Source organism: Daucus carota, chromosome 3 (genome assembly GCF_001625215.2).
Source record: "Daucus carota subsp. sativus chromosome 3, DH1 v3.0, whole genome shotgun sequence".
NCBI classification, from domain to species: Eukaryota; Viridiplantae; Streptophyta; class Magnoliopsida; order Apiales; family Apiaceae; genus Daucus; species Daucus carota.
The window spans coordinates 1,349,380-1,373,915 of NC_030383.2; the positions used below are offsets into that span (position 1 = coordinate 1,349,380).

Below are 24,536 nucleotides of genomic sequence, written 5' to 3' on the forward strand. Positions count from 1 at the left end.
CGGTGATATTGAAACGAGGTGAAAACTGAATTTAAGATATTTTTCCCTCTCCGATACGGAAGCTTTCCAGTCGTTAAATTATAAAGCAAGTCAAACCTCGAGTAAGTCCCATTAAAATTTCTTAAATTGACACGAAAAAGATAAATAAAGATAGAGTAATGCTTGTTACCAAACCTTTTCTCCAAATGGCTTAACAAAGTCATCTCGTATATCAAATGGCTAATGTTTTTGACGATACCGAGTCAAGCTTACCCCATCGTCTGGTTGTTTCGCAAACAACGAAAAATCTAAAAAAGACTTTTCAGCCAATAATTCTGGAATTGACTCATTGCATGCATGAACTTGACTTGTTTTGTTGTTTTTCGACATGAGGTCGAAATGTAAGAGGTTAGGATGCAAAATTGTGTCAGCAATTTTAAGTTTTAAGAAAATAACGGGATGTATTCGATTCAAATTTTAATAGATTGTTTTAGTTTATGAAAAGAAAATAATTTGTTACCCGAAAATATATCGTCTAAATAAGCATTCATTGATCTTTATATATTCACAATAAATTTTATCGACCACTCTAAAATATAACTTTTTTGTAGATATATGTATTTAACTTATGAATTTTCGAATCAGTCGTGCTCAAAATATTCGGTCTTATTTAACTTAATCAAAAATAATAAGACCAAATATTATTTAAATTCTTATGTATAAAAAAGTATGTTAATATGGTACTTCTAGTTTAGCTAAGATGAGATAAAAATTAATTTTTAATTTATATGTTTCGATAATTTTTTTAGTACTTACAATTCTTTTTAGAATTATTAGTATAATATTATAAATTATTCTTTGAAACAATCATATTTTCCGACTTATTAATAACATTTGAGTTTTCAACCGAAAATTCAATACCGATACGAATTCGCGGGGAAGAATGGTACGTACTACGTAGCTAGTCCTCAGCAGTCATATACCATATTCTTAACAAGTCAATTCTTGGCAATATTACCACAACAAGACTCAAGATTTTTAACCATTTGAATTTTTGTTGCTGATCATACATATGAAGCAACGCTGCATGTTCATTGGACGCAACGTAAACCTACTTAATGCAGACACTATAAATTTGATCGAGCAGGCTATCTGTAACCACATCCACTCAACTTATAAACGTACAGCTCATTGAGAAAGAACTTAAGCTCATTTGTTCGTCGGTTTTGAGTATTTTATATTTTTCGAGTTTCGTTAGGTGTTTTTTTTGTTTGTTGTTTTTGAGTATTTTATATCTTTCGAGTTTTGTTAGACATATTTGTCTGTCTATTTGAGTATTTTATATTTTTCGAGTTTTGTTAAGATGGAGAGACTATCGTCTTTACTTCAAATTCAGCCCCCGACTTACGGGAACCTGATCACGGTTCTGAGTATCGATGGAGGTGGTATTCGAGGCCTTATTCCTGCCACCATTCTGGAGTTTCTCGAAGCCCAGCTTCAGGTAAGACATCAGCTATGTTTTTTGTTACTAATTTATTAAAAGTTCACTCTGGTGATTATTTGACGTAATTTCTTCGAATTTTGCAGGAGATAGATGGTAAAGACGCGAGACTTGCAGATTACTTTGATGTTATTGGAGGCACGAGCACTGGTGGACTCGTGACAGCCATGATCACGGCTCCAGATGAAAACAGGCGCCCTCTTTTTGCTGCCAAAGATATCAAGCCTTTTTATCTGGACAACTGCCCGAAGATCTTCCCGCAGAGAAGGTCTTAACTCTTCTATCTTAATCATATTCGTATATCGGATTTTCTAGTCTGTGCTCATAAGCATACTAATAATCACTTTTTAGTTATATGATTTTCTAGTCTGTGCTCATAATTAGCATACTAATAATCACTTTTTAGTTAAATGACAGATTTTTATTGACTCTAATCTCATTAATAATGATGACCGCAAAAATCTTCATCAATAAAAATCCTTCACCTAAATAAAAAATAGTTGTTAGTGTTTCCTAGGCACACACTAGAAAGACCTTTTATTTCACTTGCATGAATTTATGTACCTATGCGAGGAATAAAGTCATGACAAGGTGATTAACGAAGTATTTGGTTTCAGTATCGGAGGCATATTTGGTTTGCTTAGGAGCATATTCAAACTATTCCGGGGTCCTAAGTATGATGGAAAGTACCTTCATGGCGTTGTGAGAGAGAAGCTAAGAGAAACTAAGCTGCATCAGACCTTAACCAATGTGGTTATTCCAACTTTCGATATCAAGCGCCTGCAGCCAACAATCTTTTCGACTTATGAGGTCAGCTACGCATAAATACACGATTTCTGATTTATGATCTGGCTATGTATCTGCAGCCTTATTAATATAACTACCTGCAGGCCAAGAAGAACCCGTGTTTTGATGCACGACTATCTGATATATGCATTAGCACCTCTGCTGCTCCGACATACCTTCCTGCATATAGGTTCAGTAACCACGATAGTGAAGGGAATGCTCGTGAATTCAATCTTATAGACGGCGGTGTTGCAGCCAACAATCCGGTATGTATTACTCCCTCAGTTTAGCGTGGGGACGAGGGTTTGACACGCATTTTAAGACTTTTATAAAATATCCACGGATTATTTTCAACTTTTTTTCTTCTAAATAAAAATTAATGTTTAGATATTTGTATAGAAAAGGAAAATTTTGAAAAAAAGTTATGAAAATATATTTTATATGCACTTTAATTTGTGTGTCGAGCAATATAAAAAAAATGAGAGGGATAGAGGGAGTACGTATCAACGACAAACTATAAATCGGGACCAGGGGACTGGTATAAATTGAATGCATGCAATAATACTTTGATATTAATTCTCACCTATAAATTTGGACCAGACACTGGTGGCCATGACAGAAGTGACGAAACAGATATTCGATGGCAACCCCGACTTCTTCCCAATTAAGCCTGTGGACTATCGAAGATTTCTGATCATTTCAGTAGGCACAGGCACCGCAAAGATGGAAGAGAAATATGATGCAGACTCTGCAGCCAAATGGGGAGTCTTGGGATGGTTGCTTCATCGCGGCTCAACTCCATTAGTCGACGTTTTCACTCAAGCCAGTGGAGATATGGTTGATTACCATCTTTCGGTAGTTACTCAAGCCCTTCACTGTGAACAAAACTATCTGCGGATTCAGGTAATATCAGAGGGCTTAAGTTAACATACTTTTCAAAATTTTCAAGTTACCGCTCTTTATTGTTCTGAACAAACACGTATTTTCTGATATTCAGGAGGACACGTTAACAGGGATAGACTCATCAGTAGATATATCTACGAAAGAGAATTTGGAGAAGCTGGTCGAAATAGGGGAGACTCTGCTGAAGAAGCCAGTTTCAAGAATCAATTTGGATAACGGGGCCTATGAACGCGTAGAAGATGGTGGAACCAATGAAGATGAATTGAAAAAGTTTGCGAAATTGCTGTCACAGGAAAGGAGCCTGAGAGAGCTGAGATCTCCGCACACCAACAAAGCTTTGAAGTCCCAGGCCCAGGGTCAGGAAATCATAATCAACTAGCTAGAGCAAGCTTGCCAGTGCCACCACTCTGCAATTACGCCATCACGTATGGATTAATATGTAACTTGTTTTTGATTATTTTGTTATAGTTTTATTAACAATGAACTTGATTATTCATTCAGACGAATTGTGTAAAATTTATAGCTTAAGTTATGATTATAGATCTCAGATTTATGTATTTTTTATTTTTAAATTGATGATCCAGAAGTGGCTTTATTTGTTAGTGCAATATCAGATGATTATATTAGCATATCGCTGGAACTCGAACCACGCTGAAATATGACCATGATCGACCCTCCTTATTAGAAAACCCTCCGTGAGGAACGAGGCGAAAGCTAGCTAGGTTGAGAATCCATTAAACCTGACCAAATTCGAAAACTGGGATAATTTTTCACAGGTCCTGGCAAAAAATTCTTTAAAAAAAGTAGATAATTTTTTTAAATATTTCTGGTTGACTAATAAAATAGTACTAATAATTTTAGTTTTCCGATCTCATAGTATATTTTTAATTCTGCTATCGCCTCTTTCAGCCTTGCAGTTGCGAGAACGATCATCAGAGATGCACAAAAAGTCCAGACTCTTGAAATTTAGTCCAAACCAATCCGGAGAAAACCAGAAACAATCCCGGGAAATACACAATTTGAATTTTAAACATATCTGTATGCCCACATGTGAAATTTCTGGAGATAATACTCATGCTTCTAGGCATGGATAATTTAACTAATAACTATGATCAGATGCGTTCTTGATTCGCAGGAAAACAAAGCATGAAACCCTGCGAAATTTCACTTGTTTATGCCATGTGGTTGAGGTTTAAAAACAAAACTTACATTTAAAATGAGTTCTTATCGATCTAACAAGATAGATTTTATCTTTTCTCTGAAAATTTTAGCAGAACAAAGCGTCAAATTTATATTAAAACTATCATTTCGCACGTTCTGTGTTTCGAGCTTGTCTTTACTTCTAATAAACCAGAAAGAACGCCAAGTTAGACCCTGTGAAAATCCGAACTTCTAGGGCCTCAACTCGAGGACAAGATACTTAAAATTCATATGCAAATGAAATATAGTCTAGATTGCATTTAGGCAATCAAACAAATTAGAACTTTTCAATTTGTTAGGAGCCGAGCTGAGCCGATTTGAATCTTATTTACGAACATCACATGAATGTTCAATTTAACCCGATAAATATCAATAAACTTTAGAGTAAATGACAAAATGGTGGCCGTTATTTTTCAAATTTTACAAGATGTTGGCTAGATTTTAAAAATTACAAAATGGTGGCCGGAGTTTACTTCCGCCTTTCAAAAAGGTGACGGCCGTGAACCTCCATTAATTTTCCTCCTTTAACTCTAAAAAATAAAAAAGGAAACGACAAAGTGTTGGCCTAGTTTTCCAAAATTTACAAATGTTGGTTGGATTTCCACCACTTTTTCATTTACTCTTTTATTTTTTGGAGTCAATGGAGGAAAATTAACGGAGGTTCACGGCCGCCACCTTTTTAAAAGGCCAAGGTAAACTCCAGCCACCATTATGTAATTTTTAAAATCCAGCCAACATCTTGAAAAATTTGGAAAACTATAGCCCCCAATTTGTCATTTACTCTGAACTTTATAAACCATTACAATTTATTTAGGATGTAACTTTAAAGTGTTTCAAATTCAGCTCTTTCGAGCCGAACAATATAGAGACGAGCTCAACACTATTTTATGTTCAAGCTCGAGATCTAAACGAGTCGTGCCAAACTTAAATGAGTTTGTTCACGAACAGAACAGCTCAGTTTGTTAAACAGGCAACAGCCCTGAATACTTTACTTGCCATGCACAGTTCGTGTAGTATAAAACAAAAGAAAAATACAAAATTGCAGCTATATAAGTAAACAACTGTAGCTCATTCAGTCCTCAACTCATTTTCTTAGACATCTATTTCATATTATCAAAATGGAGGGAAAATCATCTCTACTTCAAATCCAGCCCCCAACATATGGGAACCTAATTACTGTCCTCAGTATCGACGGAGGTGGCATCAGAGGTCTCATTCCTGCCACCATTCTCGACTTTCTCGAATCTCAACTTCAGGTTATTACCGATTAACTTTCTGTTTATTACTTCCTCAGTCCCTCTCATTTCTTTACCTTTTTTTTTTTGCATTGCTTGAAACGCATTTTAAGGCGAATATGATTATAATTTCATAACTTACTCTTAAACTTTTATTCAACAGAAAAATGTTTAAAATAATTTATGAAGCTGCATTTTATAGGAGCTGGATGGTGAAGATGCGAGACTCGCTGATTACTTCGATGTCATTTCGGGCACGAGCACTGGTGGTCTCGTGACAGCTATGCTAACTGCACCTGATGAATACAAGCGTCCTCTGTTTGCTGCCAAAGATATCAAGCCTTTTTATCTCCAACACGGCCCGAAAATATTTCCACCGAGGTGATCAACATATTCACATGCACTTAAATCTTTTTTTTCTCTAAAATTATTCATATCTCACGTCAGTATTTGGACTCTTTATAAGCACACGTAAATAACTAATGTATACTAGTTTGCTAAAAGTTTGGCCTATTTGTGATGGGTTGTTGGATCCGGTATGCATCTACTTGTGGGTTTGAGATGTTTTAGTTACCGCATCAACACAAAACGATCGACAATGTGATTAACAAATTAACTATTTGATTTCATCATCAGCGGCTGGTTTGGTTCGATCACTAGTTCATTCAAACTATTCTTGGGTCCTAAGTACGACGGAAAATACCTTCACAAGGTTATAAGAGAAAAGCTAGGCAAGATTAAGCTGCACGAGACATTAACCAACGTCGTGATCCCAACTTTCGATATCAAACATCTGCAGCCCACAATCTTTTCTACATTTGAGGTCAGACAAGAATTAAAGCCCAATATTGTGTTTCGGGGTACGTTTTACTTGATATAGAATCGATCAATTAATCATAAATCTGCCCGCAGGCCAAGAAGTATCCGTCTTTTGATGCTCAGCTATCTGATATATGCATTAGCACCTCTGCTGCTCCAACATACCTTCCTGCACATAAGTTCGAGACCTACTTTAGCGATGGGAACGTTCGTGAATTCAATCTTATAGACGGTGGTGTTGCAGCCAATGACCCGGTATGTACACATTAATTTAGCCATTAATTGATACTGCAATACTTGTATTTTCGGTTTTAGCAGTGATGCATAATTGCTTATTATCAAAAAAAAAAAAAAACTCCAGTGATGCATTTTTGGGTTAACAAGTTTGTCTACGTGGAGATTAATGACCAAGTTGATACCATTTGACGACTTCAGTGATGAGTTTGATAATAAACCCCTTATATATTTTAATGTGACTATTTGTGTTTTTTTCACCAGACACTGGTTGCAATGACTGAAGTGACAAAACAGATAGCTGAGGGTAACCCGGACTACTTGTCGATCAAGCCTGTGGACTATGCTCGGTATCTGATAATTTCAGTAGGCACAGGTTCTGCAAAAAATGAAAAAAAATATGATGCAGAAACTGCATCCAAATGGGGCGCCAAGGGATGGTTGCTTTATCAAGGCTCGAATCCATTAATTGATGTTTTTACGCAAGCAAGTGCAGATATGGCTGATTACCATCTTTCTGTAGTTACTCAAGCTATTCATTCTGAAAATAACTATCTCAGAATTCAGGTAACTATATTCAAAGGATATTAAGCATAATTTTTTCCAAATAATCCGCATTTGTACATTGTTCTGAACAAACATGTAAATGTATTCAGGACGACACATTAACAGGGACAGACTCATCTACTGATTTATCAACCAAAGAGAACATGGACAGGCTAGTCGTTATCGGTGAGAATCTGTTGAAGAAACGAGTTTCCAGAATAAATTTGCATAACGGAGATCACGAAGAAGTAGATAATGCTGGAACCAACGCAGAAGAATTAAAAAGGTGCATTTGCCTGTTAAACCGCAGAAGGCATTATTTCATTGTCGCACATATGTGTGTGTTTTTGTGTCTTATTAGCAGTGTCAGATATAGGATTAAAACGTTAGGGGACACTAAACAAATTTTTGGAAAACACCTATATATTTCCAAATCTTCTAGGGACACTTTTACTTTTTTAGAGAGAACACGTATCCCCGTACTTCTTATTAAATCCGTATCTGCTTATTGGGAGCTAACTAACGAGAATTACTGTTGCAGGTTTGCGAAATTGCTGTCAGAAGAAAGGAGACTGAGAGAGCTGAAATCTCTACAGACCAACAAAGGTTTAAAGTCCGAGGCTCGTGATCTTACTAGCTAGTCCCCCTTCAAATGGTTCAGGTTCATGAAATGATGTGCCATAACTCGACAACCTAGTATTTAAGGAGTCATTGAAGGAGTGTGTGTATGCAGTTTCATCAAGTCTTTTAGCAGTTCTCGAGTGTTTTTTTTTTTTCTCGCAGTTGCCTGGTTCTGGTTGTATTCTCCGTTGTAAGAATAAAATGTTCGAGTTTCATTATATTTTGTGTTTTCTTCTGATGAAATTCCATACTTTTCATCAATGTGGTATAACAATCCGGGTTCTGGGCCAGCTAAAATAAGAACTTATTTCGGGTAGAAAACTTATACGTAACATTCATTAGTATTAACTTTTAATAATAGGGGTTAAATTGTACAGAGTTGTGTAAAAAAAATTGTACATAATAACATGATAATTGATGTGAAATATTTTGATTAGGGTTGTTGATATGAATCCCGAAGATCCATTCCAATTAAAATCCATCACATATCGTTACGTACAAATTTTGTTCACAATTATATACGCCTAGCATTTTCGGTAACATTAATAAGTCATTTACTTTTAGAATCAATACCCTTTATTAATAAGCGAAACCACTTTTCGGTGGAACATCGGTACCAAAAGTACCAAAATTTGGTCACTTTCATATTGATTAGGATTTTATAGTCTTTGTTATATTATTATTAAAAGACTTTTATATTGAATAGAATTTTATTATTAAAGACCTCAATATTCATTAGGACACTGAAAGACTTCTGTATTGATTAGAATTTTATTATTAAAAACTTCAATATTTATTAGGACAATGTAATATAAATTTTTTTATTTAATAACAACAATCATTATAGAATTATGAAAAGATTTTCATATTATTAGGATTTTATACTTATTATTATACATTTTTAGGATTTTATAATTATTATTATACAATTATGAAAAGACTTCTATATTGATTTGGATTTTATTAATAAAAATTTCAATATTGGTTAAGATTATTATACTACTATATAAAAAGACTTCTATGGTGTTTACGATTTTGTAATATAACATTTATCCTATTCGCACAGTTAAATCTCGCTAACAATTTAACTTATGAAACAGTTCTATAAAATTCATATAAAAAATTAGCTATCATCATATTACTTTTTATTTAACAATTATTACTATTATCAAAAAAACTTCTATATTTGACAGGATTTTTTTATTATAACAATTATCTTACTAATAAAAATATGTTACCAACAAAATTATTTGTTTTAATTTTTTAAAACTCAAATAATTTAATATACGTAACAACTCCATAAATCTTTTATCATACTTCAGAGTTTAAATAAATAGGGAGTTCATATTGATATTAATATAATATCCCCTATCAATAGAATAATAATGTCAACGAAATTATTCGTTTTAATTTTTAAAATTTATACAATTTAATTTACGAAATAAATTTATAAAACTTCTATCGTATTTCAGAATTAAAATAAATAAGATTAAATATTGATACCAAAGTATCAAAAAAATTGGTCATATATTTTTTAATAAATAATAATTATTATCATTCAATGTTTTTCAGAAGATTGCGATAAAGACGAATAAGGCGGTGGTAAGACTGACTTGATGGAAACTTAAAAAAAATAAGTCATTGTCCATATTACAACATATAATAAAAGAACCAAAACTCTAGATATACGTCAAATATTCGTTTTAATTTTTAAAACTCATACACTTTAATTTACGAAACAAATTTATAAAACTTCTATCGTATTTCAGAATTAAAATAAACAAGATTCAATATTGATACCAAAGTACCCAAAAATTTGGTCATATATTTTTTAATAATAATTATTATTATCATTCAATGTTTTCTAGAATATTGCGATAGAGACGAATAAGGCGGTGGTAACACTGACTTGACAAGTGAAAACTTAAAAAAATGAAGTCATTGTCCATATTGCAACATATATGATAAAAGAACCGAAACTCTGGACATACGTCAAATATTCGTTTTAATTTTTAAAACTCATACACTTTAATTTACGAAACAAATCTATAAAAGTTCTATCATATATCAGAATTAAAATAAACAAGATTCGATATTGATACCAAAGTACCAAAAAACTTGATCATTAATTTTTTAATAATAATTATTATTATCATTCAGTGTTTTTTAGAAGATTGCGATAAAGACGAATAAGGCGGTGGTAACACTGACTTGACAAATGGAAACTTAATAAAAAATGAAGTCATTGTCCATATTGTCACATATAATAAAAGAACCGAAACTCTAGACATACGTCAAATATTCATTTTAATATTTAAAACTCATACAATTTAATTTACGCAACAAATCTATAAAATTTCAATCATATTTCAGAATTAAAATAAACAAGATTCGATATTGATACCAAAGTACCAAAAAACTTGGTCATTTATTTTTCAATAATAATAATTATTATCATTTAGTGTTTTTCAGAAGATTACGATAAAGACGAATTAGGCGGTGGCAACACTGACTTGACAAATAGAAACTCAAAGAAAATGAAGTCATTATCCATATTGCAACATATAATAAAAGAATCAAAACTCTAGACATACGTCAAGATATTTGATATCAAATCATTATTCTACTTATGAGTTATATTTCAGAACATATATAATGTTTAGTGATTTATAATATAATTGTTTTATCTTTTGATTGCAACGATTATATTGTAGAACATAACCTGCAAATTGTCAGATGTTTACAAATATTATAGACTAAAAAAATTAAAATTGAAACGAGTAGAGTATTTTTAAATAATTTTGGACAACAATACTCTTATTTTGTGGACTCCATAGAACAGGGACCCATATTATTATGAAATAAATTTAAAGTATGATCAAATTTTAATAATTAGAAAATCTTATATTAAATAACACTAATTTAAATATCTTTTAAAAACAATAATTTAAATAGGTATAATAAAGATATAATAATATAATTAAAAAAGACATTATTCTTCTAATAAATAACAAATTTTAAAATTTTATTTAAATCCGTGCTTGGCACGGGCTATCAACTAGTAAAATATGTAAATATTTTTTATAGAATTTTTTCTCTGAAATAAGTAATTTATTTTCAAGAAATTAAAATTTATTTTTAAAAACCCTTGTTTTTAAAAGCGATTCCGATTAAATTTGGAAGCCGAGAACCTGTTCTCGTCTCGGGTATAATCGGACTTGTTAAAAATTGAATACCCTGAATGACCAGGAGGCAAGATTTAAGGATAATCTTTGTTCTTTCTTAAACAGACAGTTCATGAGCACCTTCCAAAGAAGCGTTTAAAACTCTCTTTTCCGTCTTCACTCTTCTCCTTGCACGTACTTATATTTTAACCGGGGAGCTTAGCATGAATGAATCGACAGACGTGTATTCGATTGAGATTTTAATGAATTGTTTTTAGTTTATGGATTTTAATAGATTGTATGTGATTTTGATTTTATGCGGATTCTTGATAAAATATCGCAGAGTTAATGGGATTTAAGTACAATACTTCAAAATCTCATGAAGTTTGGTGAGATTTCAAAAAATTAAAAATACACTGAAGAATGCCATAAAATTCATCATTTTATGAAATCCAAAAAAATCCATCAGCATTTGAATACCATCAGATTTTAATGGATTTTAAACAATCTCAATTGAATACCAGCAAAATTTAATGAATTTTAAACAATTTCAATTGAATACTACCAGATTTTGTAGCATAATTTAAAATTCCAATTGGATACCACAAGATTTTATTGGATTTCAAACAATCTCAATCGAATATCTTCAGATTTCATGAATGAAAAAAAATGTTTTAAGATCTCAATTCAATACACCTTCATGCATATGTGCATTTTAAATTATAGAAATAGACGCGCATGTTACACAAAAGCAGAACACTGAATTATTAGGCATCAATAACCACTGGTACTACTTTTAGCTTGAATATCTATCTACCGGCCTACCAGTCCTCCCACTCAATGGATGCGTTCATAACTCACGTCACGTGATACGTCACGTTAGATGTAACAACCCAAGTTTTGTCTTTTCTTCTAACAAACAAGAAAGAATGTCAAACTGGATCAGGTAATGAAATGTCAAACGGATGAAAAGTCTACTCCCTCCGTCCCCCTGAGTTATATATATTGGGGGACGGGGACGCGACACGGATTTTAATGCTCCCGTAAAATATAGTTCTGTAATTTATTTTTAAGATTTTTCTTTTCTGTATAAAAGTTTGAATGTTATATTTTTATTCAGAAAAAGAAAATTCTAAAAATAAGTTATGGAACTATGTTTTTTAAGAGCATTGAAGTGCGTGTCGAACAGTGAAAAAGAAACGTATACAATTAAATGGGACAGAGGGAGTACAATATATAAGAGCAAAGAAATTCTTATTGCTTGTATTTATTTTTTCGTATCGGGTATTCATTTTAATATCTGGTATCAGGGCCGAATCTTCCTATATACCTTTCATGTATACTAAGTTGATTATAGTATTCAAAAATACATTTATATTAAGATATTATTATTTTGTTAATATTAAAATTTTAGTGTTATATTTGTTTGGGATAAAAAATAGGATGTATAGATTTTAATATTTCGCAAAGGGAGCTCGCGTAGCGCGGACATAATTCCCTAGTAGAATTGAACGAGTGAAAATTAAGAAAACATATAGACAGAAGGGAAAGAAAAAAGTAAGTAGATACAAAAATTTGTATAGAAATGAGAGTATTCATTCCTATTGGATATTTGAGCTGTAGAGATAATGGAAGTGTAATGATGGAATGAAATTTTTTTAATATTTAATTATATTTTTGCCCAGTGTCATCACATTCTATCCGTTTTCGGTCATCCAAACAAAACACAATTTGTTGGCCATTGTTTTAAGTTTTGATATTTTATTTTACGATGAAAATTGATATAAATTAACTAATATAGTTATATTTATTATTAATTTAAATATACATCATTATAGTGTTGCAGTATATATTCGATACAATTTAAATTTAAATTTTAAAATAGATCCACACCATATGTTGTGGATCCTATGAAGACGGGTCTTGGTCATCTTTCGTTATTTTCTGTCTGATTCTGATATGGCATTTTCGTCAAAGTCGCGTGCGTGGGTTGTTATATAAAAATTCTATATGTAAAAATACTTTTTTCATTTTACATGCAGATCAGTCACAGTCTTTGGTGTACTTTCTATTACATGAAATTATTTTACTTGCCAACTTGCCATGCACAGTTGGTAATATTAAACCAACTCAAAACTAAGTTTTATTATCTTCTTGGCCTGGCGGGAACTGCGAACTTGCAGTTGAGTTACTTGCACCAAGTGTTGTAAAAAACGAAAATCAGACTTAATCGGTGAAGTCACGGAATAAAAATTAATCGGAGATTAATTAAATTGCTCGGAGATTAATCGGATTGATCGGTGATTAATCAGAGATTTAATCAGTTCGACGAGCTACGGAACAATAATTAATCGGTGATTAATCAGCGACTTTTAGAACAAAAGCACCAAACAACAATTTCACGTTTATAAATAAGCTCGAGCAGCTAGCCCATATCTGTAACCTGTAACCATAGTATTCCACTTTGAATTATCAAATGGAGAGATTATCGTCTTTGCTTCGAATCCCGCCACCAACATATGGAAAATTAATTACTGTTCTCAGTATCGACGGAGGTGGTATTAGAGGCCTTATTCCTGCCACCATTCTGGAATTCCTCGAATCCAAGTTCCAGGTTATTATCGATTAACTTTCTGTTTTAGGATATCTTCTTGTTGACATGTGCGGAAAAATGATACTCCCCCTGTCTTGTATTAGTAGTCACTCTGAACTCTGAAGAAAACTTTTCCCATGTTAGTTGTACATCTCTTGTACTGATACCTTTTTGTTGAAATGTATTAGGAGCTAGATGGCAAAGATGCGAGACTTGCTGATTACTTTGATGTCATTGCGGGCACGAGCACTGGTGGTCTCGTGACGGCTATGCTAACCGCACCAGATGAAAACAGGCGGCCTCTGTTTGCTGCTAAAGATATCAAGCCTTTTTATCTCCAACACGGTCCCAAAATATTCCCACCAAGGTGCATTAATCTTCATTTTTAGTTATTGAACCATGGAACTAATATTGTGTTTGGCCAGAAAGAATGGAATGGAATGACTAAAAATAAATGAAAATAATAGATGTAGGAGAAAAGTTTTGAAAAAGATTGAGTGCAAAATTATTTATGACAAGAGTTGAGAAGAAAATGAGTATACGAAAGAATGGAGCATTTCATCCTGAATTGGGCATATGATGCCTTGTATAGAGTGTAAGGAATGAATGAAATTTATAAATATCTGCTCATGACATAGTTCAAATTTCATTCAATTCCTTTCATATTCATTCACCCCAATCAAACATAACATTATAATTTTCGCGTAATAGAAAAACACAAGGTGTTAACAAAGCTTTTGGTTTGCTTAGGAGTGCATTCAAACAATTACTAGGCCCCAAGCATGACGGAAAATACCTTCATGATGTTGTGCGAGAAAAGCTAAGGGACACGAGGCTGCATCAAACATTGACGAATGTAGTTATTCCTACTTTCGACATCAAACATCTGCAGCCCACAATCTTCTCCACTTATGAGGTCAGACAAGTTTAGAAACTCAACATTTTGTTTCTCGAGTTGTAATTGATCATTAATTGGACATATCCGCCTGCAGGCCAAGAAGTACCCATGTTTTAATGCTCGGCTATCTGATATCTGCATTAGTACCTCTGCTGCTCCAACATACCTTCCTGCCTATAGGTTCAATAACTACGATAGCCAAGGGAACGTCCGTGAATTCAATCTTATAGACGGTGGTGTTGCAGCCAATGATCCCGTATGTTTAAGTACATTGAGCCATTAATCAATAACTAATGGAATACTAGAATTTGGCCATTAATTACAGATAGTGAATGCTTTTATTTTTCCCACCAGACCTTGGTTGCAATCACTGAAGTCACGAAACAGATATTCGAGGGTAATTCAGATTTCTTGCCAATAAAGCCGACGGATTATGGTCGGTATCTGATAATTTCAGTAGGCACGGGCTCTGCGAAGATTGAACAAAGATATGATGCGAAAAGAGCAGCCAAATGGGGTCTTTTGGGATGGTTGCGCCATCAGGGCTCGAATCCATTGGTGGATGTTTTTACGCAAGCTAGTGGAGATATGGTTGATTACCATCTTTCTATAGTCACTCAATCTCTTCACTGTGAAAGAAATTATCTCAGAATTCAGGTAATATTCAATCCATCAAGCATAGGGGGATCTAGGATTCAAATCCTCGGAGGCACCAAGCAATTTTTCAGAAAATACACGTATATTGTTAAATTTCGGAGGGCACTTCTATAATTTTTTAAGATTTAAAATGGTGAAAAAATGTCAACTTTTTTAGGGGGAACACGTGCCCCCAGTGTCTCTTACTAAATCTGCCCCATCTAATTTATGGTCGTTCTGAACTCAAACTTATATGATATTTAGGAGGACACCTTAACAGGGATAGACTCATCAGTAGACACATCCACCAAAGAGAACTTGAAAAGGCTAGTCGGAATCGGTGAGAATCTGTTGAAGAAACCAGTTTCCAGAATAAACTTGCATAATGGTGCTCATGAAGAAGTTGAAAACGGTGGAACCAATGAAGAAGAATTAACAAGGTGCATTTGCCTGTTGAACTGGAGAATTATTAACCGCGTTGATTAATCTATATTCGATAGCTAACTAGCTAGAATTACTCTTGCAGGTTTGCGAAACTGTTGTCAGAAGAAAGGAGATTTAGAGAGCTAAGATCTCCACGCATCAACAGAGCCTAAAAGTCCAAGGGTCGTCATCTCAATAATTTACTATATTGATTCGAGCTAATTTTTTTACTCCGAAGACTAGTATCAAATGCATTATAATCAGATCTCTGTAATTTTTTATCCTCGTATTGATAATCAGATCTTTGTAATTTTTTTCGCGTCTTTGTCATTCTTGAATGGGCGATCTCGAATCACTCGGAGAAGTATTAATTAAAAACACATGCTTCGAAAACAATGAAATATGAAATTCCCAGGAACACTAAATTAACCAGCTTCTTGTTGTCGTGATATCAGTTGTTTTACCTGTATATTTCCTTGCTGGCACGATCGACAGACCCCCAAAGCCCAGTGTGCTCAAACTAGCTAAAGGCCTTAAGAATCGTCTTGTGCATATTATAACTGGACAGCTGGTCCAGAATATACGAATGATAGTTACATATGTCCAGCGGAAAAAAGCGCTGTACATGAAAAACTCTAGGACGAGGTAATTTTCCGCTGTATGATACTCTAACACATGTGTCAGGGACCCGCACCCTTATAACTGATGTATCTGGTCTTGAGTGACATTCGAAAATCATTGATCTCTTAAGTCCTGACTGATCTTCGAAAGTAAGCAGAACTATTTTTTGATTCTTTGCTGACTTTGAAAAAATGATGATCTTCGAAAGGGTTCTGTGGCTTCTGCCATAGCCTCTATCAGTCATTCTAGATGCGAGGAGCTTCAAATTAAAAGTCTTTAAGCTTTCAAATAATTGAGTTAGAAGCATAAATCATTAAAGATCAATGGCAGACCAAAAGAATCCACGAATTAAAGAAACATTCCAACGGAAGGCCACCAAGCATTAGAAAATATTTTACTGATCTTTCGATTACACTCCGATTTGATTAAAAATTTCTGATATATCAAAAAATCTCCATGATAAATCCTCAATCGATTGGTCAACTGATGAGTTCTGATTCCCGATTTTTACAACTATGCTTCTAGTCAAGTATTAACTGATTGTTTAAGCACATTTATTTTGATTCTATCAGGCCTAAAGCCACTGTGCGAGGAATTTTATGATTGAACAAGTGAACTTGCTTTGCATAAATAGCTGTCGAGATAAAGAAAGTCTTTATCTATTCCTACGAGGAAAGTCTGAATTAGAAAATGTTATCATATTACTTTTTTAAGTTGTTCAATAATTAAGTACATCGATACCTAAATAAGTAGCTTAACTTAATTTAGATATCATCCCCGATCAGTCTGTTATATCACAGTCGCGAAAGATCGAATCTGATATTGCGTGGTAAACACGAGGGTTCTTCGGTGTGGCCCCTTTTGCATTACAGAACGCTCGAAGCTGAAGCGAATTTGTAGACAGAGGATTCTATAAGTTACCGTAGTGAGCTGGATATCATTATATGTGAGACGGGACTGAGACCGCTGCTGAGTGGTACACGACGTGAAAGTACACGACTGTTGGTTCTAGTATCAACTTATCCTAGTTTATAACAGTAGTAAGTGTCTATAAATACCTGAAGTACCACTAGTAGCTGATGAAACGAGGCTCGCTATTTAACATCCTTGACTGCTATAGAATTCTGGTTCCGCCACAGAGTTTACATATCAGTATGATCAATTGAACATAACTGAGTTCTCTCGTATATTCTTATTTCATCTCATACATTAATTCAGATTATCAAATGGAGAGGCAGCTGTCTGCTTTACTTCAAATTCCGCCCCCAACATATGGGAAGCTAATTACGATTCTCAGTATTGATGGAGGTGGTATTAGAGGACTCATTCCTGCCTGCATTCTTGAGTTTCTTGAGTCGCAACTACAGGTAATTAATTGACTATACTGTTCTTGATGATAACTTTACATTTTTTTTCACCGTTTTAAATTTTACAAAATTGTAGAAGTGCCCCCAGAAAATTTGAAAATATATAGGCGTTTTTCAAAAATTTGTTTGGTGATCCCTAAGATTTCAATCCTAGATCCGCCTATGAGTACCTCGATAGATAATATTTCGGCTTAGTAGCTTTCGTCTGCATAAAGTTTTCCTTTTTTTAAATCCTTCCACATTGTTTTGATATATTTTACCAATTGATATGTATTAGAAGCTAGATGGTGAAAAAGTAAGACTTGCAGACTATTTTGATGTCATTGGAGGCACTAGCACCGGCGGCCTCATGACAGCGATGCTAACGGTTCCAGATGAAAAAAATCATCGGCCTCTTTTTGCTGCCAAAGATATTAAACCATTTTATCTTGAACACTGCCCGAAAATATTCCCACAGGAGAAGTAAATTACTCACACACATACACGACTCTTCGATTCCTATAATTCCTAGACTAAAAACTATCTGGTTTCAGCTGCAGGGGCTTGTTTGGTTTGATGAGGAAATTCTGCAAAGTATTTTGGGGTCCTAAGTATGACGGGAAATACCTTCGTGATGTTCTGACAGAAAAGTTGCGAGACAGTAGGCTAGATGAGACACTGACAAATGTGGTTATTCCAACTTTCGACATCAAGCATCTGCAGCCCAAAATCTTTTCTACTTATGAGGTCAGTCTAAAATAAGAGTTATGCTTGTAAATTCGTAAATTAATTATTGAAGTTGAAACCGAAGTTTAAGTTTAATTTTATGTCTGCCTGCAGGCTAAGAAATACCCCTGTTTTAATGCTCGACTATCTGATATATGCATTAGCACCTCAGCAGCTCCGACATACCTTCCTGCATATAGATTCAAGAACTGTGATCGTGAATTCAATCTTATAGACGGTGGTGTTGCAGCCAATAACCCCGTATGCATACTTAACATCAACAATTAGTCAAAGTAATTTTAATTAGCAATACAAATTGAAATGCAGTATTAACATTTACCTATTACTTGTTTCCTTACACCAGACATTGGTGGCATTGAGTGAAGTGACGAAACAGATATTTGAAAACAATTCCGATTTCTTGCCAATAAAGGCCACGGATTATGGTAGGTTTCTGATCATTTCAGTAGGCACAGGCTCCCCAGAGATTGAACAGAAGTATGATGCAATATGCGCAGCCAAATGGGGTGCCTTGGGATGGTTTATCCATCAAGGTTCGAATCCATTAGTCGAGGTTTTTACTCAAGCTAGCGGAGATATGGTTGATTACCATCTTTCAGTAGTTACTCAAGCTCTTCACTGTGAAAGAAACTATCTCCGAATCCAGGTATCATCATCATGCATGATGCCCTGATAATTTTATCTACAAACTACGCGTAGGTTTCTTAATTCTAATTTCTTGTACTATTGGTGATGTTACTACATCGAAATAACTTCTGGCCCGACCTGATATGATCTTCAGGAGGACTCGTTAACAGGGATAGACTTGTCAATAGATGCATCGACAGAAGAGAACTTGGAAAAGCTAGTTGGAATTGGCGAAAAGTTGTTAAAGAAACCAGTTTCCAGAATTAATTTGGATACTGGTGTATATGAACAAGTAGATAATGGTGGCACAAATGAAGAAGCCTTAATAAGGTAAATCTATCTGTCTTCATAACTCTGGATTTAAATTTGTATCGTAACTCTGATACCATGTCAAGTGAACGATCCATCTTAAATCTTAAAACCGATGGTAAAGTAGCTAAAATTTGTCTTGCAGGTTTGCAAAACTTTTATCAGAGGAAAGGAGATTAAGAGAGCTAAAATCTCCTCGCGGAACCAACAAAGCCTGGAAGGCACAAGATAGTCCTGTACTGTTTTAAAATCTCCTAGCTGCACTTGTGTATCGCTTATTGTTTAAAAAAAATCGATTGAAATAAATCACAAAACGAATAACACAGACTATTGCTTTAATTCCTGTGTCCATTGCACTGTTTTAAAGTGAATGATTCTCTAACAATCATTAATAACATAGTCCTGGAATCATTCGAAATACCGCAATGACTAGAAATGCAGCTCTCTTCGAACAGGTCTTGCTCATGTTCATTTTCTTCACGTCCCTGCAAATTTAGGTACTGCGACAACATCAGCTCTTTGCTGTTTAAAATTAATTTCCTCGTTTTTAGTTCTAAAGCCGCTTTTAGAAAAAAGTTCTTCAATATTTTTACAAAGAAAATAGTAATCATATATTTCACTTCAAATCTTATCAAATTTTTTTTCTCTATATTATAACTAAAAATATGCAAATGTAAAAATATTTATCAAACAGACAACACTTTTTTTTACTAAAAGCACAACAATTTTAAATAACATTCCCAAACATACCAAATTTAATTTTATAATCGTTAATATCTGAAATATTTGTCTTGGCAAAAATTGGTCATCTGATTATCACGGAAATACATATCATTCGATTATCATGAAGATATATGTGAAATAAGTAAGATAATTTATATTTCATAAATATTTTTATTTTCATAAAGGAATAATCAATTTTTAGGAAGTCGAATATTTTTTTTCAAAAGAATCTTCCTTTAGAATATAGTTTATTCTCGTGAAATCATATGATGCTGAAATTTTGGAAACAAATTTTGAAAACCAAATAATACAATATTTTAGAATAGATCTAATTACTTTAGAAAAAATAATCTAATTAAAACCATACTTTCATTATTGGTAAATTTAAAATAAAAATCTTATAATCACTTATTTTAAAAAAAAGTCTGTAATCATTTTTTTTAAAAATAAGTGATTTATTACTGTAAATGAAAAATGCTAAACAAATATGATTTACAATATATCATATGATTGAGTATATTATATTATGGATAATGTATGAATTGATAGAAGCATAATATTAAAAATAAATTTTAAAGACTTTATACCTGAATATCAATTCTTATCATATAAAATGATAAAAAATAAAATAATTTGTTCAAAAATATCTTTTAGTAATTATCTTTTTAAATACATTTCTGATTTATATTTATCTTTAAATATGATGACTTATTATGCAAAATCCCGTTTTAGCTTAGATTTAAAAATTTCTGTCAAAAAACGAAAAGCTTAGAGTTTTTAGAATCAGAATTTTAAACAAGACAAACAAACATGTTTTATAAAACCCTCGAAAACACTCTTCAAAAAGAAAAGAACCCTCGAAAACAAAATTTACTAAAATGTATATTCCACGCAAATATGCACGAATGGTGATGGAGTCAACAGATCACACGTTGATGCTTTGTAGTCGCTAACTAACATACTCCTAATTTTAAATCAATATAATAATACTTTCTCTATTCCATTTCATATTAATTGTAGTTAATGACAAATTGGCCGATTATTGACCGATATTTCTAAATCACTCAAGCGAATTCTTATTTTGTTTTATGTGTAAAATCAAATCACGAGTCAAGACTCAAGGCTCGCCTCACACAGAGACGGGGGTGCTTTCTTGAAAATTCAAAACAAAGACTTTTACCTTTTTTTCCAGAAAATATTTCTAGCTAGCTATCACATCTTAAATGCATTAGGTACAGATCCTGATGTCTTGGCAATGTGTCTATAGATCTCAGAACTGAATTATTAAGAATTGGATAATTCAATTCAAAATTAATTTACAAACTTAACCAGTTTTTACGTGTTTGACTTGAAATTTTGGAAATTTGATATTCCAATTTTTAATTCTCAAGATCAAAGCGACTAATTTTAACTGAAAAATTGATCGAAAACACTTAGTTTCTACTGTTTTGGTTCACCATAAAATATATTCAAAAATAAATTATTTTCGACCACATAAATATAAATTTCTCCATTGTTCTTAATTTCGATTAGTTGGCATATATTTGACCGTTCTTTTCGACCGCCATCTAATTTATACGTGGTCAGTCAATGTAATTTTTTACATAATATTTTCAACCGGTTTTATACTCGATCATTTTCGATCGAAAAATAACTGTTTTTTTTATTGTGAATATTTGATTCGATTTAAACTGAAATGAAAAAAATATATTTTTGATTAAATTGTACAATTAAATTAAATATCACATTTTACTCACGGATGCTAATAAAAAAAAATAAACTTTTTCTTAATGAAAAGCTCTAGCATCCTCTGAAAGTAATATTCATGTGGTATATACGAGAGTTCATCACATCAGAGTGTAACACTGTGGCCCCGTTTCCATTTCAGAACGTTCAATGCCGAACCAAATTCGTGGAGAAGAATGGCTCACAAAAAACCGTCGTTCGTATCGCAAGAAGACAGAAGATTAATTTTCGAGTCAAGATTGTCTGAATTGTTCATACAAACCGAAACCACTGTGCATGTTCTCTGAACCACCTTCGTTTCTTCATCACTGACTCATAGTAAGCAATCGAAAGAAGCAATAACAACACGTACGAAAATGTGTACCAGAATTTGTTGATGTAGAAGGCCTATAAATTAGATCGAACGGAAGGTGATTAAGTTTATATTATCAACTAAACCTACACCTAAAACAAAACTAAAGTTTAGCTATTTCTCATTCTGAGTATCTTTTTATTTTTTTTGCTTGCTAGTTTTTTTTAAGACATTTATTTGAGTTTTCGAATGGAGAGACAATCTTCGCTGCTTCAGATTCCGCCCCCAACTTATGGGAACCTAATCACTGTTCTCAGTATCGACGGAGGTGGTATCAGAGGTCTCATTCCTTCTGCTATTCTTGAGTTTCTTGAATCTCAACTTCAGGTAATTAATCAATCAACTGTGATATTAGAATTAACTAATTTACCTAAGATTGCGTTTATGAACATGTATTTCATTTTAAATTTTGGATTTTGAATGACATGATTTGAAGTGTCATTTAAAATGGTATTTAACTGAATACTTATGTCTGGTGAATGTTGCGTTTTAACAGGAGCTAGATGGTGAAGATGCGAGGCTTGCTGATTACTTTGATGTCATCGGAGGCACGAGCACTGGTGGTCTCGTAACAGCCATGCTAACTGTCCCGGATAAAAACAAGCGTCCTCTTTTTGCTGCCAAAGATATCAAGCCTTTTTATCTCGAACATTGCCCAAAAATATTCCCACAAAAGAGGTATCCACGGATATTCACCACTGGCGTGAAACTTATTGAATTAATACATAGCGATTACTAACTAATTAAGATATTATCACCACTTGCATGAAACTTATGGAATTAATTCATAGCCATTAACTAATTAAGACGTCTTATTTTGGTTTCAGTATCTGGGGAATATTTGGTTTGCTTCGGAAACTAATCAAATTACTTGGGGGTCCTAAGTATGATGGAAAATACCTTCATGGTGTTGTGAGAGAGAAGCTAAGAGAAACTAAGCTGCATCAGACCTTAACCAATGTAGTTATTCCAACTTTCGATATCAAGTGTTTGCAGCCCATAATCTTTTCGACTTATGAGGTCAGCTAAGTGTAAATAGTTAATATTTTGTTTCGAAATTTGTCTATTTTACTTAATAAATCTGCATGCATGAGTACTCAATTGATTAAGATCTGACTGCAGGCCAAGAAGAACCCATGTGTTGATGCTCGACTATCTGATATATGCATTAGTACTTCTGCAGCTCCGACGTACCTTCCTGCATATCGGTTCAGTAACTGCGATACTGAAGGGAATGTTCGTGAATACAATCTTATAGACGGCGGTGTTGCAGCCAATAACCCTGTACGCCTAATTAGCTCTCGCAGATAATTACTAACTGGAAAAAAAAAACAGAAATTTTAAATTTCTATGCATGTTCTGATCATGCATTCTAAATTTCTGCCTGCAGACATTGGTTGCCATGAGTGAAGTAACGAAACAGATATACGATGGAAATCAAGATTTCTATCCAATAAAGCCAGCGGATTATGGTCGGTTTCTGATCATTTCACTAGGGACTGGCTGTGCAAAGATTGAAGAGAAATATAATGCAGATAGTGCGGCCAAATGGGGCGTTTTGGGATGGTTGATTCATCAAGGCTCAACTCCATTAGTCGATGTTTTTACTCAGGCCAGTGGAGACATGGTTGATTACCATATTTCCGTACTTACTCAAGCTCTTCATTCTGAAGAAAACTATCTCAGAATTCAGGTAATATTCAATTTATGATATGTAATATGGACCTATATTATCCGGACTCGGCTAAAAATGTGTTCAACATGAATACATGTTACATATTCGATATTTTGAAAATTTTACATATTTTGACCTGAAATAAGGATTTGAGCGTCCATACCCAATTATCCATATCCGAATGTCGAGTTTCCTACACAAATTTTTGAGACAAAATGAAGAATTGGCGTATAACACAGATATTGACGTAATTAAATTTTATCTTACAGTTTCGATGACTGAAGATCGTCCTAAACAAACATTTATATGTATATTGTATTCAGGACGACACGTTAACAGGGATCGACTCATCAGTAGACATATCAACAAAAGGGAACTTGGAAAAGCTGGTCGGAATCGGTGAAAATCTGTTGAAGAAGCCAGTTTCGAGAATTAATCTGGATAATGGAATCTACGAAGAAGTCAAGGATGGTGGCACTAATGAAGAAGCCTTAAAAAGGTCTGCATAATTACCGTACAAGTTTTAGCCATTATTATTTATAAGCTTGCACGGGGTTATCTGATTTTTAAATCCTGGTTCCGCCACTGCACATCACTGATCAATATACAGTAGAATAACTTACTTGAATCACTTTTGCAGGTTTGCGAAGTTACTGTCAGATGAAAGGAGATTGAGAGAGATAAGGTCTCCACACAGAACCACAGCAGAAAATCCCAAAAATGCATAGGCTTTTCGCTACAAGCTGAAATTTGGCCGTTTTGTACTGGTGGTCAAAGTGGACGAAAATAAAAATGACTTGATATTTTCTAATTCCTGCTGATCGTATATTGATAGTATTCCACAAATAATCA

General features: G+C 33.6%; 5 protein-coding genes across 6 annotated transcripts; all 5 read left to right on the top strand.

Annotated features, from left to right (window-relative positions):
- Positions 1 to 1,139: 1,139 nt before the first annotated feature.
- Positions 1,140 to 3,777, top strand: LOC108214778 (patatin-like protein 2). Its single transcript, XM_017386974.2, has 6 exons — positions 1,140 to 1,480; positions 1,567 to 1,748; positions 2,098 to 2,290; positions 2,371 to 2,532; positions 2,867 to 3,169; positions 3,264 to 3,777. Exons 1-6 carry the CDS (start codon positions 1,343 to 1,345, stop codon positions 3,546 to 3,548), a joined length of 1,263 nt encoding a protein of 420 aa, XP_017242463.1. The 5' UTR covers positions 1,140 to 1,342; the 3' UTR covers positions 3,549 to 3,777.
- A 1,666-nt stretch (positions 3,778 to 5,443) lies between these two features.
- Positions 5,444 to 8,042, top strand: LOC108213430 (patatin-like protein 2). The gene is made up of 7 exons (XM_017385221.2): positions 5,444 to 5,625; positions 5,807 to 5,985; positions 6,241 to 6,427; positions 6,517 to 6,678; positions 6,922 to 7,224; positions 7,314 to 7,489; positions 7,745 to 8,042. The coding sequence occupies exons 1-7, from the start codon at positions 5,488 to 5,490 to the stop codon at positions 7,842 to 7,844; spliced, it is 1,245 nt and encodes a 414-aa protein (XP_017240710.1). The 5' UTR covers positions 5,444 to 5,487; the 3' UTR covers positions 7,845 to 8,042.
- Positions 8,043 to 13,420: 5,378 nt separating this feature from the next.
- LOC108213338 (patatin-like protein 2) lies at positions 13,421 to 15,852 on the top strand. The gene is made up of 7 exons (XM_017385123.2): positions 13,421 to 13,602; positions 13,770 to 13,948; positions 14,332 to 14,497; positions 14,574 to 14,735; positions 14,834 to 15,136; positions 15,380 to 15,555; positions 15,642 to 15,852. The coding sequence occupies exons 1-7, from the start codon at positions 13,465 to 13,467 to the stop codon at positions 15,709 to 15,711; spliced, it is 1,194 nt and encodes a 397-aa protein (XP_017240612.1). The 5' UTR covers positions 13,421 to 13,464; the 3' UTR covers positions 15,712 to 15,852.
- Positions 15,853 to 16,944: 1,092 nt separating this feature from the next.
- LOC108210567 (patatin-like protein 2) lies at positions 16,945 to 19,527 on the top strand. 2 transcript variants are annotated; one of them, XM_017381907.2, is made up of 7 exons: positions 16,946 to 17,526; positions 17,804 to 17,988; positions 18,060 to 18,252; positions 18,346 to 18,492; positions 18,596 to 18,898; positions 19,034 to 19,209; positions 19,334 to 19,527. In XM_017381907.2, exons 1-7 carry the CDS (start codon positions 17,386 to 17,388, stop codon positions 19,434 to 19,436), a joined length of 1,248 nt encoding a protein of 415 aa, XP_017237396.1. In that variant the 5' UTR covers positions 16,946 to 17,385; the 3' UTR covers positions 19,437 to 19,527. The 2 variants fall into 2 exon arrangements, with proteins under 2 accessions (XP_017237398.1, XP_017237396.1); XM_017381909.2 differs by lacking the exon at positions 17,804 to 17,988 and having other exon boundaries at positions 16,945 to 17,526.
- Positions 19,528 to 21,928: 2,401 nt separating this feature from the next.
- Positions 21,929 to 24,536, top strand: LOC108210569 (patatin-like protein 2). The gene is made up of 8 exons (XM_017381910.2): positions 21,929 to 22,067; positions 22,168 to 22,336; positions 22,506 to 22,687; positions 22,837 to 23,029; positions 23,132 to 23,293; positions 23,400 to 23,702; positions 24,008 to 24,183; positions 24,325 to 24,536. The coding sequence occupies exons 2-8, from the start codon at positions 22,199 to 22,201 to the stop codon at positions 24,410 to 24,412; spliced, it is 1,242 nt and encodes a 413-aa protein (XP_017237399.1). The 5' UTR covers positions 21,929 to 22,067; positions 22,168 to 22,198; the 3' UTR covers positions 24,413 to 24,536.